This window comes from Bos grunniens, chromosome 8 (assembly GCF_055505025.1).
Source record: "Bos grunniens cultivar Pamir isolate PY7600 chromosome 8, Bosgru_T2T1.0, whole genome shotgun sequence".
Classification (NCBI taxonomy): domain Eukaryota; kingdom Metazoa; phylum Chordata; class Mammalia; order Artiodactyla; family Bovidae; genus Bos; species Bos grunniens.
The window spans coordinates 37598496-37615793 of record NC_141172.1 but is presented as its reverse complement, the minus strand read 5'-3'; the positions used below and the strand labels follow the sequence as shown (position 1 = coordinate 37615793).

General features: G+C 37.6%; 1 protein-coding gene across 12 annotated transcripts in view; it reads left to right on the top strand.

The window, feature by feature from the left end:
• RIC1 (RIC1 partner of RAB6A GEF complex) overlaps window positions 1-17298 on the top strand; it is a 146050-nt gene that overhangs the window by 88985 nt on the left and 39767 nt on the right. For 6 of the 12 annotated variants that reach the window (XM_086415198.1, XM_086415203.1, XM_086415197.1 and 3 more), the window contains 3 exons: window positions 74-210; window positions 6692-6783; window positions 13561-13649. In XM_086415198.1, coding sequence (XP_086271324.1) covers window positions 74-210; window positions 6692-6783; window positions 13561-13649 — 318 coding nt within the window. The remainder of the gene's footprint in view (window positions 1-73; window positions 211-6691; window positions 6784-13560; window positions 13650-17298) is intronic. The other 6 variants (XM_086415199.1, XM_086415195.1, XM_086415200.1 and 3 more) reach the window with 4 other exon arrangements.

The following is a 17298-nucleotide window of genomic DNA, read 5'->3' as shown; positions in this document are numbered from 1 at the left end:
TTGCAAGCAAAAGTGTAAGAGAATTAATTTACTATATTTATATTCATATTTCAAATACTTATTTTTTCATCAGCAGGTTCATTCCTGGGTTTTGCAGATGTGCACATTAGAGACATGGAATACTGTGCCACACTTGATGGATTTGCTGTTGTGTTTAATGATGGTAAAGTTGGATTTATTACACCAGTGTCAAGTAGATTTACTGCAGAGGTAGGATTTACTTTCAATGTATGTTTTTCAATTTTGCATTTATTAATTTTAATCTTCATTAAATCCCCCTCCAGTTTTCCTTATTTAAGATTTTAGGAGTGGTTAATTTTTTTTTTATCAAAGCTATACATACAACTAACATAAACAAAGAAGTCTTAACTATACATAAACAAGGAAGTCTTTTGACATGTTAATGAAAAGTGATCGTTCCTTTCCTCTCTTCATGCCCAGTGTTCATTCTCAGAGGCAACTACTTTTTACTCCTTTATTGGTTATTTTGCTGTTTATCTCCACTACTCTGAGTATTTCCTGTAGTTTTTAGTTTTTAGGCTGTGTTTATTGACTTGCCGTTGTGGAAAATGACTGTTTACTTCCCTCTTCCCTGGTCCCACAACGTCTGTAAGTTCTTCCCATCATTCCAATATAGATAATGTGATTTTGATTGTATTAGTATTTGTTTCGTCATCTTGAAGAAATTTCTCTTGGATTCTTCTGGATGGATTGCTTGCTATGCATACCTTTAACACAGCTGCATGTGGGGGCTGTCCATCATCATCATCCTAAGGATTCCCTATATTCCTTTACTCTTAGATCCTTTCAGAGTTAATGGTAAATATTTGATTAGTTAATGTATGAATTTGGTTGTGACAAAGACCCAGAATAAAAATTTAGATTCCCCGAAGGCTGTGTGGGATTTGGTGGGTTTGGTTGACTGTGCTCTTCATAACGTGAGCTAACTGGGTTATTTTTTTCCTCCCCACGCCTTATCCAGTCTTCTCCAAAGACGATGTACCTGGCTGGCCCAGTATTTTGGGATTTTGAGTTATGAAAGAGTTAGACTAGAGATTCCAAATTCAGGAAGTAAACTCCCACGTATCCCTATTTTCAGTGTTGTTTAGAGACCACTGAGATTTTTGTCTTGTTTTTCTCTAAAGAAAATTTTCAGTTTTCTCTTGGAGTGGAGGTAGAATATTCCTTAGCTGCTCAGAGTGGGAGGTAACCTAAGCAGACCCAGGCATTGAATAAACAGTCTTTGAACCAGTCCTGCTGCTTTTAGTTCAGCTTTTAAGAGATATTTTAATTCCCCAAGCCCTTTGTGTAACCTATAATGCAAATTTGACTGTTTTTCAAAGTGTTCCTTACTGCTAGTGAAGGACTCTACTCATACGCTTGCTTCCCAGCTTACAAAATTTTCTGATACTACCTCCTCTCCCATTCTGTCCTTGCCAACTTACACATTTGGGGTTTTAAGAGTCAGAGAAACTAAATATTCATGTTCAGCCTACTCTCTCTAACTGGAAAGAATTTTAAGTTGTTAAAGTATATTTTTCTATATGGTATCAGCTTTCTCGCCTAATTTATTTCACTCAGCATATTGTAAAAGGCAAGATTTCATTCTTCCTTATGGCTAAACACAGTTGACCCTTGAACAACATAGATTTGAACTGCACAGGTCCACTGACACCTGGATTTTTTTTAATAAATACACACTGTGGTACTCTATAATCTGCAATTGCTTGAATCTACAGATACAGACCCATGGATATGGAGGGCCAGCTGTAAAGTTGTGTGTGTATTTTCTACTGTGGGGGATAGGTACCCCTAACCCTCATGTTGTTTGATTCAACTGTATTCCGTTTTGTGTGTGTGTATGTACATATACCAAATTTTCTCTATCCATTCATCCATCAGTGAACACTTAAGTGTTTCCATATTTTGGCTTTTATAAACAATGTTGCATTGAACATGGATGTATAGTAGCTGTACAAATTTACATTGCCATCAGGAATGCATAAGGGTTCCTTTTTCTCCCATTGTCCCAGCACTTAATTATTTCTTGTCTTTTTGATAACAGCCATTCTGACAGGTGTTAGGTAACATCTCATTGTGGTTTTGATGTGCGTTTCTCTTATATTAGTGGTGTTGAGCATCTTTTCAGGTACTTTTTCGGTATCCTTACGGTCCCACCACTTCATGGGAAATAGATGGAGAAACAGTGGAAACAGTGTCAGACTTTATTTTTTGGGGCTCCAAAATCACTGCAAATGGTGATTACAGCCATGAAAGTAAAAGACACTTACTCCTTGGAAGGAAAGTTATGACTAACCTAGATAGCATATTGAAAAGCAGAGACATTACTTTGCCAACAAAGGTCCATCTAGTCAAGGCTATGGTTTTTCCAGTAGTCATGTATGGATGTGAGAGTTGGACTGTGAAGAAAGCTGAGCGCCGAAGAATTGATGCTTTTGAACTGTGGTGTTGGAGAAGACTCTTGAGAGTCCCTTGGACTGCAAGGAGATCCAGCCAGTCCATTCTGAAGGAGATCAGCCCTGGGATTTCTTTGGAAGGAATGATGCTAAAGCTGAAACTCCAGTACTTTGGCCACCTCACGCGAAGAGTTTACTCATTGGAAAAGACTCTGATGCTGGGAGGGATTGTGGACAGGAGGAGAAGGGGACGACAGAGGATGAGATGGCTGGATGGCATCACTGACTCGATGGACGTGAGTCTGAGTGAACTCCGGGAGTTGGTGATGGACAGGGAGGCCTGGCATGCTGCGATTCATGGGCTCGCAAAGAGTTGGACACGCCTGAGCGACTGATCTGATCTGATGTGTTCTTTAGAAAAATGTCTGTTCAGATCATCTGCCCCCTTTTTTAATCAATTTTTTTGTTATTAAATACATGAGTTCTTTATATATTTTGAATATAACCTTTTGTCACATATGTGATCTGCAAATATTTTCTCCCATTCAGTAGACTGCCTTTTCATTTTGTTGACGTATGTTTGGGATTTAAATTTATTTCCTGAAAATAAACATGTTAGAGCTGGAAGGTAATTGACTCATTTCTGAATATCAGCTTTTATTAGTATTTGGTTAAAGAAAATTTTCTAGTAATTTAAGGATTTAAATAATGAAAAGTAGATGGACATTATTAAGGAAGTTATAAGTAGAAAATATAAGTTACATGAAAACATTACATATGTATTACTGGTAATAGGGAAATACTCTAATGGTGTATTTATATTAGAAATTATTTAAGTGCCTTATAAAAACTCCTGTTTGGCAGTCTATAATGGCTGTACAAATTTACAGCCACTATACAGTATACACATCTATATACACATCATATATATACACACACACACACATATACACTATGTATAACTTACAATATACACTGTAAAACTACAGTAGACACATCTATTAAAATATGTCAGACTATGCCACTCCTCTGCTCAGAACCCTTTAGTAGGACTAGAGTTTTAGGACAAAACCTGCTGGGGTCAACTAGAAAAGCTGGAGAAGAAATAATTTTTTTAATGTGCTTAAAGGCTTTGGAGAGCTAACAGAACAGTAAGGAATTCAGAGGCTAGGGGAGGCCAGAGGCCCAGTGAGCTAAAATGAGCAATGCGCAAACAAGACTGTATGCAACAATATGGATGAATCTCACAAAAATATTCAGTGGAAACAGCCAGACACAAAAAAGTATGTGCTGTGATTCTATTTCACATAAAGCAGAAGGAAGTCTTAAAACCTAGGCAGCTCTGAATTAGAGTTTGTATGTGCATGTTTAAGTGTTAATAGTTTAAAGGAAAAGAAGAAAGTGATTACCATGTAAATCTGGATATTGGTTAATTTTGTGGTTGGGGTGAGGGTATATTGATCAGGAGTGACACTATTGGGAGACTTTCGGTACTCGTAATTCCTAGCTGAGTGGTAATTTCACAAGTGTTTCCTTTGTGATATTATTATGATGTACATTTTTGGTTTTGGTATTTTTCTTTAATGTATCATAATTTATAATAGAAAGGGTTAAAAAAATTAAAGACTCTCCAGATGACTCCCTATATATGAAATGGAGAAAAAGTCAAAGGTCTCATCATGGTGGCTTTCAAAGCCCTATAAATCTGGCCTGCTATTTCATCCGTTACCTCCTTTACTACTTCTTCCCTTATTCCACTCCACTCCAGCCACACAAGTTTCTTTTATCTTTGAACATGCCAGAAATGCTGCTGTGACAGGGCCTTTCTGTTGCTCTATCTCTTTCAGTACTTTCCTTGAGAGGCACCTTCATCATAGGGAAAATAGTTTAATATTACATCCTTTCCCCATACACTGTCTTCTCCATAATTGTTTTATTATTTTTTTTGTAGCATTTACCAACTTTCTGCATAATACTGTACAATTTTTTAAACTTGTCAGTCTCTTAACAAATGTAAGGCAGGGATACAGCTGAGGATTTTAGTATGTTTGAATATCTGCAGTATCCTCAGTATCTAGAGCAGCATCTGGTGAATAGTGGGTGCCTGGAAGACTTTTATGGTAGGGATGAATGAATGAATTCCAGTCTAGACAGTAGTCCAAAGAAATAATGCTCATTGCTCTCTTTTGCCATTTTCCATTATCTGAAGTATAGTTTTATTATTAAAGTAAAATAAATAAAACTCCTACAAAGAAGCAAACATTTCATATTTAGATAGTAGATTATATAGTTTATTTAGGAATTTTAAAAAATCTATAGTATTATGTTTTGAACAGCTTAATTATATCGGATCATCTAATGTTTACTGTTGTGAGAATCCAAAAATAAAGTGCTGTATTGTAGTGTGCTAATTTTTGTGCTTACTAAACTAGCAGTCATGGTGACCTTTACCTTAGAATATATGATCTAAGATGCCCTTGATCTGACAAATAAAAACAGACAGTAGAGTTGAATCTGTGTCTGTATTCAAAATTAAGTAGTATATAAAGCTTAATAATAATATCATTTATTCATCGAAGCTTATTTAACTTGTTGAATTCCAGGCATTATATTAAGTGGGTTACATGTATTGAATATATCTACTCCCATTTAAACTTCAAAACACTCTAAGAGGTAATTACAGAAAAGAAAACTGAAGCTTGAAAATGTCACAAAGTCATTTTTACAAGTGAGTGGTAGATCTGAGATGTAATGTTAGGCTGCCATATACCATGCTATTATACTATAAAGCAAAAGAGTAAAAGAGAATAGTAAGCAATTGACAAATCATTAATCACTTCTAAAGAATGTTGTTGTTGTTCAGCCCCGAGTCATGTCCGACTCTTCAAGACCCTAAGGACTACAGCACACCAGGCTTCCTTGTCCCTCACCATCTCCTGGAGTTTGCCAAAGATCATGTCCATTGAATCAGTGATGCCATCCAACCATCTCATCCTCTGTCACCCTCTTCTCCTTCTGCCTTCAGTCTTTGCCAGCATCAGGGTCTTTTCCAGTTGAGTCAGCTGTTTGCATCAAGTAGCCATAGTATTGGAGTTTCAGTTTCAGCACCAGTCCTTCCAAAGAGTATTCAGGGTTGATTTCCTTTAAGATTGACCAGTTTGATCTCCTTGCTTTCCAAGGGACTCCTAAGAGTCTTCTCCAGCACCACAATTCAAAGCATCAGTTCTCCAGCACTCTGCCTTCTTTATTGTCCAGCTCTCACATTGGTACATGACTACTGGAAAGACCATAGCCTTGACTATAAGGGACCTTTGTTGGCAAAGTGATGTCTTTGCTTTTTAACATACTGACTAGGTTTGTCATGGCTTTCCTACCAAGAAGCAATCGTATTCGAATTTCATAGCGGCAATCACCATCTGCAGTGATTTTAGAGCCTAAGAAGAGGAATCTGTCGCTGCTTCCACCTTTTCCCCTTCTGTTTGCCGTGAAGTGATGATACTGGGTGCCATGATCTTAAGTTTTTTTTAATATTGAGTTTTAAGCTGGCTTTTTCACTCTACTCCTTCACCTTCATCAAGAGGCTGTTTAGTTCCTCTTTGCTTTCTGCCATTAGAGTGGTGTCATCCACATATCTCAGATTGTTGATATTTCTCCCGACAGTCTTGATTCCAGCTTGTAATTCATCCAGCCTGGCATTTTGCATGATGTGCTCTGTGTATAAGTTAAATAAACAGGGTGACAATAAACAGCTTTGTCATACTCCTTTCTCTATCCTGAGCCATTCAATTATTCCATACAGGGTTCTGTTACTTCTTGACCCCCATACAGGTTTCTCAAGAGACGAGATAGACCAAATAAAATTGACTAATTCCCATTGATTGGGAAAGTTAAACACTATGTGCTAAGTGGGAAGAAGAAGAATAGTGAGTAAGTTAGATGCAGTTTCTACCATCAAGAGGTTTACATTTTAATAGGAAAATTGTCTTCAATTAATTTGAATTTAGAGATCAGATATCCATCTTTTAGTGTTTTATAAATGAATTAGCACTGGACTGAGCTCATCTGGAAATATTTATTAAACCAGTTAATGAAATTGAGATTTTAAGGGAAAGAATCCAGATGGTAGTCCTGATGGGATGTTTTCCTATCCAGATGAAACCATATAAAGAACCATATAAAACCTTATGAAATTATGTTTACTGAAGGGGAATTATGTTAATTGAAGTATATTTGGAGAACACATTTTAAATCTTAACTATTTTTCTTAATTTTAGCAGCTTCATGGAGTTTGGCCACAAGATGTTGTTGATGGAACTTGTGTAGCAGTAAATAACAAGTATCGACTGATGGCATTTGGTTGTGCGAGGTAATAAATGTAGATGCCTGTATTTTAAGACTTATTGCCAAAAATAATTTTTTTAAAAAACATAAGATGTTCTTATTAACACACTTAGGAATTTTGTTGTGCCTTTTATAATTTATGAATCAACCTTAGTATAAAATGTAAAAGTATTTTAATTGAAGCAAGCAAATATAAAGGGTTTTGGAGATTAGGTGTTTTAATTTGTGAGCTTTTTTTCAGTGGTAGGAAATTGAGTCACAAGTTAAGGTTAAATCAGTTAAAATTTAGGTTCTTTATTGTTTTAAATAACATCAGGAGGAGGTTTTGTTTATTTTTGGCTGTGCTGGGTCTTCAGTTGCTGTACAGGATTTTCTCTAGTTGTGGTGAGTGGGGGCCACTGGACTTCTCATTGCAGATGGCTTCTCTTGTTGTGGAACACAGGCTCTAGGGGGCACAAGTTTCAGTAGTTGTGGCACATGGGCTTGGCTCCTGAGGTCTAGAGTTACGGCACATGGGCTTGGTTGCTCCACAGCGTGTAGAAGCCTCCTGGACCAGAGATCAAACCTATGTCTGCTGCAGGTGGATTCTTTACCTCTGAGCCACCAGGGAAGCCCCTAATCCTTTCTTTTTAAGACATCACTGTTGACTTGCCTTTGAGTTAGTGAGTGTGCCTTAGTTAACAAGCACATTTAAAGCTCATTTGTAAAATCATTTTCTTGACTTGATTCAAATAATGAAGGTTTTCAAAGTAAAATTGAATGCCAGTTCATTTTTAAAATAGCCTTACAGAAGTTTCAGATTTTTCTATCTCTTCCTCAGTCATTTTGGCAAGTTATATTTTTCTAGGAATTGGTTTCTTTTATATACACTGTCAAATTTATTGACATAGAACTTATAATACCCTTTGTAATTTTCATATTATAAAATAAAAACAAATGGGGAAGTGTGTAATCAAGATAGTCACAGTTTTACAAATAATTATAGTACAAGCATCCATCTTTTCACAACTTGATCAAGAAATAGAACATTGCTAGCCAATATAAATTTTATCACTCCTACTTCCTAATCACGTCTCCCAGTCCCTTCCTAATTCATTTTCTCTTACATAGACACACAATCTTTAATCAAATGCATGGGTAAATTAATGATAAATCCTCAATAAGATCTAAAACTCATTCATATTCAGACTAACCTAATTGCCACCAAATTTCCTTTATATCTCTTTTTTTTTAGTCAGAATCATTCAAAATTCATGAATTATATTTGGTTATCATTTCTCTTTAGTTACCTTTTGCCTATAAAAATTCTTAGTACAAAAGTAATCGTGGTTTCGGATGATGAATTTTAAATCATTATAACTAGGCTCACACACATCTGTATTAATAAAAATAGGAACCATTACAATCAACACATTTTTGCCAGAAAGAAATAAGTTTATTTCTGTGGTGTAAAAATCTGTGCTTCAGAATTTAATAAACACTTGGAAAGCATTTTCTGTGTCCTGCTGGTTGTGAAAGCATTTTCCCTGCAAAAAAGTTGAGCTGCTTGAAGAAGTAGTAGTCGGTTGGGGAGAGGTCAGATGAATATGGTGGATGAGGCAAAACTTTATAGCCCCATTCATTCATCTTTTGAAGCATTGATTGTGTGACATGTGGAAGAACTGGGCACATTCTGTTGACCAGTGCTGGCTGCAGGCATTGCAGTTTTCAGTGCATCAGTGCAGCTCATTGATTTGCTGCGCATATTTCTCAGATGTAGTAGTTTCGCTGGGATTTGGAAAGCTGTAGTGGATCAGACCACCAAACACTGACCATGACTATTTTTTTTGGTACAAGCTTGGCTTTGGGAAGTGCTTTGGAGCTTCTTCTCAGTTCAACCACTGAGCTGATCATTGCCAGTTGATATGTAAAATCCACTTTTTGTCGCATGTCACAGTCTGATCTAGAAATAGTTCATTGTTGCATAGAATAAGAGAAGATGACGCTTCAGAACGATGATTTTTTGATTTGTGGTCAGCTTATGAGGCACCCACTTATCGAACTTTTTCATCTTTCCAGAAAGTGCTTCAAATGCCGAATGACTGTAGAACAGTCAATGTTGAATTCTTTGGCAACTTCTAGTTACAGGAGGATCAGCTTTGATGATCCTCTCGGTTGTTGTCAAATTCTGATGGCTGGCCACTGCACTTCTCTTCAGGGCTCTCATCTCGTTTGCAAAACTAATTGAACCACCACTGCCCCGTATGTTCATTAGCAGTTTCCGGGCCAAATGCGTTGTTGATGTTACTAGTTATCTCTGCTGCTTTGTAACCCATTTTGAACTTAAATAAGAAAATCCCTCAAATTTGCTTTTTGCCTAACATCATTTCCCTAGTGTAAAATAAATATAAACAGCAAGTAATAAGTCATTAGCAAAAAAAAAAAGCGAGAAATGCCCATTAAAATGATGTATAACATAACCACATTTATTTAAGAATATATTCCAGTGTCAAACAGCAGAGTTCAGCAGTGCAAAATTGCAGTTACTTTTGTGCCAACCTATAATGCCTTTGTTATTTTTATGATATTAACTTTTTTTTAAGAGTCTAGGTCAGTTGTTTATAGAATATCCTACATTCTAAAGTGTCTTATGTTTTCTCATAATGGCATTTAATTACTTTCTGTAACACCTGTTTGAACCTTGAAGGTGGTTCTTACTGAACCATTACAGTCAAATTAGTAGGAAGCTCACAGATAGGAACAGTGGTGGGTGTGCACTTCTACATCATCTGCATTCAGGGCTAGCACCCAGGGGTATAGCAAGGCCAGATTAGAATCGAGGATTTCAACCCTTCTTCCAGGATGAAAATGGAATCTTGGCCTTCAGTCTTTTAGTCACCTCGGTTTTCATGAGTTGGGGCAGAATCAGCCCTTCTTACGGCATGATTGTGGGTTGGGATGAAATTTTTGTGATTATAGCTACGTGACATATCCTACTAGTGGCTTCTAGCCCTGATCTCTTAGTACTTACTTTGAACAATTAATCTGTCTGTAGCTGGTGTCCTTAGAGTTCTGTAGAAAGTCACTTTCTTTTAGGTTACCAGTTTAAAACCTTATTCTTACCCTTGTATTTAAGGTTTGATTAGATTCTAGTTAGACATTTTTGTCATAGGTGATGTTTTGTACTTCCTGTGACATCATGTAGCAATAGCATCAAGCTGTCTCAATATTGATGAGCTAAATTTGATTACTTGTAGTGATAATAGCTACGTATATCTTTATTATAGAAGTTTTTTTGTTTTGAGATTAGTAGGTAGTTTTTTAATAAAAAAAATAATTTTGGGCTTATGAGAAATGGAAAGAAAAAGAATATAGGCACTATAAATACTTAAATTGTCAATCTTTTGTAATTATTAACACCTACTTCTTATATTAGAGATGTCTGGATTCCTCACTGACTTATTAGAGCTCAGCAACCCAGAGTTAGCACTTGACAATTTTAGATGCAAAGCAAAAACAATACCTGCTAGCCACTTAGTGCTGTGTCTCTGCAAGGTAGCTAATTGGGCAGGTAGTCCAGATAGATGTTCCAGGCATTTGTCTTCTGACAGGTTGAAATAACAGATCAGATTTTCTCTCCCACCTGAAATAGTCAAGAAAATGGACAAAGAGATGAAACAGCTATTTCAAATTCAAGACATAGGACATCAGGCAACAAAGGACAGTGGTCCCTGAGAGATGAGAATCTAAATAAAAAAATTTAAAAAAAAACAACTCTTCAACTGTCCCAGTTTTAATTTCTTTGAGAGAGTTTCCAGCACGTGGATGGGGAGACAGAGCCTGGCAGATTCCCTGGACTGAGTGTGTGCAAATGAAAGTCTGGGAGACCAAAGCAGCAGGGGATCACAGACCAGACACCAGAGAGGAGAGAGTGGCACAAAGAGAGAACTTCTTTTGAGTATTAAATTGAAATGTGGAAGATAAAAGACCCAAATCAAATATTACAGAAGAAAAGATTAATATACTTGAAGAACATAGCAAGAGAAAGGATACAAAATGAAACAGAAAAAAAGGAATTTAAAAACAGAGCATCAGGGAGCTATGGGATAGCTTTAAGCAGCCTGTTATTGCAGGTGTTTTTAGTCCCATTCTGATCCTTAAGAGTTAGGCCTGGCTGGAAACCGATCAGAGCTGCTGTGAGGAGACCGTCTGACTTCTCCTACCTTGAAGGATTACACATTAGGGTCAGAACATTCTGGCAGTCATATGCTTGGTGTCATCCTGGTATGTGCAGAAGCAGCCTTGGGTTTAAATCATTTTAAAAACAACATTGATGTTAAATTTTGACCTGAGAATAGCCATGTAAGGAGAAATGGTGTTTTTTATGATTATTGTAGTTCAATTTTGAAATGTAGCTTAGATGTAATAGAAAAACTCTCTTGGTTTCTGGCCCTTTGTAACAGTTTGACCCTTCTAAAAAATTTTTTTAACAGAATCATAACACATATCATAGATATACGAGTATGTATAAAGATAGGCTCGATAAAGGACAGAAATGGTATGGACCTAACAGAAGCAGAAGATAATAAGAAGAGATGGCAAGAATACACAGAAGAACTGTACAAAAAAGATCTTCACGACCCAGATAATCACAATGGTGTGATCACTAACCTAGAGCCAGATATCCTGGAATGTGAAGTCAAGTGGGCCTTAGAAAGCATCACTACGAACAAAGCTAGTGGAGGTGATGGAATTCCAGTTGAGCTATTCCAAATCCTGAAAGATGAAGCTGTGAAAGTGCTGCACTCAATATGCCAGCACATTTGGAAAACTCAGCAGTGGCCACAGGACTGGAAAAGGTCAGTTTTCATTCCAATCCCAAAGAAAGGCAATGCCAAAGAACGCTCAAACTACTGCACAACTGCACTCATCTCACACGCTAGTAAAGTAATGCTCAAAATTCTCCAAGCCAGGCTTCAGCAGTATGTAAACCGTGAACTTCCTGATGTTCAAGCTGGTTTTAGTAAAGGCAGAGGAACCAGAGATCAAATTGCCAACATCCGCTGGATCATGGAAAAAGCAAGAGAGTTCCAGAAAAACATTCTGTTTCTGCTTTATTGACTATGCCAAAGCCTTTGATTGTGTGGATCACAATAAACTGTGGGAAATTCTGAAAGAGATGCGAATACCAGACCACCTGATCTGCCTCTTGAGAAATTTGTATTTAGGTCAGGAAGCAACAGTTAGAACTGGACATGGAACAACAGACTGGTTCCAAATAGGAAAAGGAGTTCGTCAAGGCTGTATATTGTCACCCTGCTTGTTTAACTTATACGCAGAGTACATCATGAGAAATGCTGGACTGGAAAAACACAAGCTGGAATCAAGACTGCTGGGAGAAATATCAATAACCTCAGATATGCAGATGACACCACCCTTATGGCAGAAAGTGAAGAGGTACTAAAAAGCCTCTTGATGGAGGTGAAAGTGGAGAGTGAAAAAGTTGGCTTAAAGCTCAACATTCAGAAAATGAAGATCATGGCATCCGATCCCATCACTTCATGGGAAGTAGATGGAGAAACAGTGTCAGACTTTATTTTTCTGGGCTCCAAAATCACTGCAGATGGTGACTGCAGCCATGAAATTAAAAGACGCTTACTCCTTGGAAGGAAAGTTATGACCAACCTAGATAGCATATTGAAAAGCAGAGACATTACTTTGCCAACAAAGGTTCGTCTAGTCAAGGAGATGGTTTTTCCTGTGGTCATGTATGGATGTGAGAGTTGGACTGTGAAGAAGGCTGAGTGCCAAAGAATTGATGCTTTTGAACTGTGGTGTTGGAGAAGACTCTTGAGAGTCCCTTGGACTGCAAGGAGATCCAACCAGTCCATCCTAAAGGAGATCAGTCCTGGGATTTCTTTGGAAAGAATGATGCTAAAGCTGAAACTCCAGTACTTTGGCCACCTCATGTGAAGAGTTGACTCATTGGAAAAGACTCTGATGCTGGGAGGGATTGGGGGCAGGAGGAGAAGGGGACGACAGAGGATGAGATGGCTGGATGGCATCACTGACTCAATGGACATGAGTATGAGTGAACTCCGGGAATTGGTCACGGACAGGGAGGCCTGGTGTGCTGCGATTCATGGGGTCGCAAAGAGTCAGACACGACTGAGCGACTGATCTGATCTGATAATGTATACATACAAAAAATAATATAAAATGAAAAGTAGCATATTACCAGTATTGAACTGATGAAGTCCCTGCTTCCTCCTCTTCTGTGAAACATTCTTCTTTCTACCAGGGCAGTTACTAATCTGGAACTTGTGTGCACTAGTTCTTTGTGTATTTTTACCACAAATGTATTTCACTACTATGTTTTGGATGTTTTTCACAGTATAGAAATGAAATTATACTATTTATATAGATATATAGATAGATGGGTGGGTAGAGAGAGATGCTGTCCATTTTAAGGTATAGGACAAAAATTCATTTTCAGTTCTATATGGTATACTATTATATGAATATACCAGTTTCTCTTCCCTTTGTCGTTGCTGGACATGTGAATGGTTGGCATTTGTTTGCACTTAAAGTCTTATAATGAACATTGTATATGTCACAAAGACAAGGATATTTCTAGGATATATCTATAGGTGAAATCACTAGACTGTAGAATATGCATTTGTTTCAGATTATGAGATGACTGTAAATTATTTACAAAATGGTTGTGTTCTAGTTTATACTATCAGCAGAACATATTTCCATAGTCATGTTTTTTGTATTTGTATTTGTCTTTTTACACTGAAAGTCTTTTTGATTTTCACAGTGGTTCTGTACAGGTTTATACAATAGATAACACCACTGGAGCCATGCAGCTGTCTCATAAACTAGAATTAACAGCAAAACAGTATCCTGGTGAGTCCTCTTCTTTTTTTTTTTCCCCTTTCTTCTTAATTACAGATAATATGTGTAGTGAGTTTTGATTTGAATTAGATGATGGATGCCAAAGGCCAAGTATTATTAAAACATGTAACAACAATTCTCTCTGACTCAAGGATTTCTACTAGAGTCTCCTGGGAGACCTCTTTTATCTTCCATTCAGTTTTCTTTATCCTCACTTAGTTGTAGCCTCTATGTTGCTTGTCTGGGCTTTGCTTTAGACTCTTTCCTAATTTCATTGCCTCTGTTATTTTATGCCTTCATTTCCATTTAGTCATTCAACAAGTAATTATTGAGTACCTACTATAGGCCAGACATTGTTCTAAATGCTGGTACACAGTAGTGAACAAAACAAAAAGTCTCTCTTGGAACTCCCTTTGTGACTCTTAGGTGAATTCTGTCCACTGGAGTAAGTGTAAAATCTGTTATTATTGGAAATGTGTTTGACTGAAACTAACAGAAAACCCAACTTACTATCCCTTAAACAAATAGTATTTATTCTCTATAATGGCAAGAAATCCAAAGGTAAGCTTCTACTGGCATTCATTTGGCCTTTTCTTTCATGATCACAGGTTAACTTCTAAGGCCCAACTGTTACTTCTTGAGTCAAGAACAGAGGAGGAAAGAAAGCATATGTATGTTTTCTGATCAGGAAAGCAGAAACTAGATTGAAATGAGTTTTTGCTGAGAGGATATCTGTTTGTTTCTTCCAGTCACCTGGGAAAACTACATTAGTCTTGAAGCCTTTGCATTATATTCTCTGTTTGAGATTTTTTTCATTTTTGAATCCTACAAGTTATACAGATTTTAGATGAGCCTGAGAACTGGCTTGTGGTTGCAGATTCTCAGGGGAGCTTCTTTATTTTCCATTCAATACCATGGGCAAAAACAGGAAAGTGCTTCTTGCTATTTTTTTCACCTTCTATGTGGTAGAGTTTATTTCTCACTCTCCCTTGAATATGACATTGTATTCTCAGCATTACATGGGTATCTTCTATTCCCCGTCTTGACCAAGCTCTGAGTTTTATCTTCTGTTCCTCATATGTTGAGAGTCATCATAGGTGAAAGTCAGGTCTCTAGGTTTTGGCAGAAAAATTCAGGGCAACAGCAGTTTGTACACTCACTTACCTCCCAGTGTTTTTTAATATTTTGAAATATTTAAGTATTCTGTTTAACATTTTACTTGTTGCAGTGTGGAGAGTCATTCCAGCTATCAAATTTGCTATATTGCCAGAAATAGAAATTAGTTCCTTAAGTTTTTATCACTCTTATTGCATAGCTTTTAAAGGTTGCTTTTTTTTTCTTATCTCCTAAAGAATTTTTGCTGCAGCTGGCAAGAACAGGGTGTTGTGTATTTTGATTGTGTTTTCTAACCCTTTTATCTGTTTCTTTTTTATCCATACTGTTGATGTGATGTCCAGTGCGATAACCACATGTGGTCATTTAAATGAAACTAAAAGAAAATCAAAATGTTTCTTAGTTGCCTCAGTCAGTTTAGTCGCTCAGTCGCGTCTGACTCTTTGCTACTCCGTGGACTGCAGCACACCAGGCTTCCCAGTCCATCACAACTTTCCGGAGATTGCTCAAGTTCATATCCATCGAGTTGGCAGTGCCATCCAGCCATCTCATCTTCCATCTTCCCCTTCTCCTCCTGCCTTCACTCTTTCCCAACATCAGGGTCTTTACCAATAAATCATTTCTTCACATCAGGTGGCCCAAATATTGGAGCTTCAGCATCAGTCCTTCCAATGATATTCAGGACTGATTTCCTTTAGGATTGACTGGTTTGGTCTCCTTGCAGTCCAAGGGACTCTCAAGAAAAACATCAATTCTTCAGCACTCACGTTTCTTTATGGTCCAGCTCTCACATCCATACATGATCACTGGAATAACCATAGCTTTGACTAGACAGACCTTTGTCAGCAAAGTAGTGTTTCTGCTTTTTAATATGCTGTCTAGGTTGGTCATAGCTTTTCTTCCAAGGAGCAATCGTCCTTTAATTTCATGGCTGCAGTCACCATCTGCAAAGATTTTGGAGCCCAAGACAATGAAGTCTGTCACTATTTCCAGTTTCCCATCTATTTGCCATGAAGTGATGTGACTGGATACCATGATCTTCATTTTTTGAATGTTGAGTTTTAAGCCAGCATTTTCACTCTCCTCTTTCACTTTCATCAAGAAGTTCTTTAGTTCCTCTTCATTTTCTGCCATGAGGATGGTGTCATCTGCATATCTGAGGTTATTCTGTTTCTCCCAGCAGTGTTGATTTCAGCTTGTGCCTCATCCAGCCCAGCATCTCGCATGATTTTCTTCATATAAGTTAAATAAGTAGGGTGGCAATATGCCGCCTATATGTACTTCTTTCTCAATTTGGAACCAGTCCATTGTTCCATGGCTGGTTCTAACAGTTGCTTCTTGACCTGCATACAGATTTCTCAGGAGGCAGGTAAGGTGGTCTGGTATTCCCATCTCTAAGAATTTTCCACAGTTTGTTGTGATCCATACAGACAAAGGCTTTAGTCAGTAAAGCAGAAGTATATGTTTTTCTGGAACTTTCTTGTATTTCTGTGATCCAGTGGATGTTGGCAGTTTGATTTTTGGTTCCTCTGCCTTTTTGAAATCCAGCTTGAACATCTGGACGTTCTTGGTTCACATACTATTGAAGCCTCACTGGGCGAATTTTGAGCATTACTTTGCTAGCCTGTGAGATGAGTGCAATTATACAGTAGTTTGGCATTGCCTTTCTTGGGATTGGAATGAACACTGACCTTTTCCTGTCCTGTGGCCACAGCTGAGTTTTCCAGATATGCTGGCATGTTGAGTGCAGCACTTTAAAAGCATCACTGTTTAGGATTTGAACTAGCTCAATTGGAATTCCATCACCTTCACTAGCTTTGTTCATAGTGATGCTTCCTAAGACCTACTTGACTTCACATTCCAGGATGTCTGGTTCTAGGTGAGTGATCACATCATCGTGATTATCTGGGTCATGAAGATCTTTTGTGTATTGTTGCCACCTCTTCTTAGTATCTTCTGCTTCTGTTAGGTCAATACCATTTCTGTCCTTTATTGTGCCCATCATTGCATGAAATGTTCCTGTGGTATCTGTAATTTTCTTGAAGAAATCTCTAGTCTTTCCCATTCTATTGTTTTCCTCTTTCTTTGCATTGATCACTGAGGAAGGCTTTCTTATCTCTCATTGCTATTTTTTTGAACTCTGCATTCAGATGGTTATATCTGTCCTTTTCTCCTTTGCCTTTTGCTTCTCTTCTTTTCACAGCTATCTGTAAGACCTCCTCAGAGAGCCATTTTGCCTTTTTGCATTTCTTTTTCTTGGGGATGGTCTTGATCACTGCCTCCTGTACAATGTTTGAACCTCCATCCATAGTTCTTCAGGCACTCCGTCTGTCAGATCTAATCCCTTGAATCTATTTGTCACCGCCACTGTATAATCGTAAGGGATTTGATTTAGGGATTCATTTAAACCTGAATGACTTAGTGGTTTTTATTACTTTCTTCAATAAGGAGTTCATGATCTGAGCTACAGTCACCTCCCCATCTTGTTTTTGCTTAGCTTTTCCATCTTTGGCTGCGAAGAATATAATCAGTCTGTTTTTGGTATTGG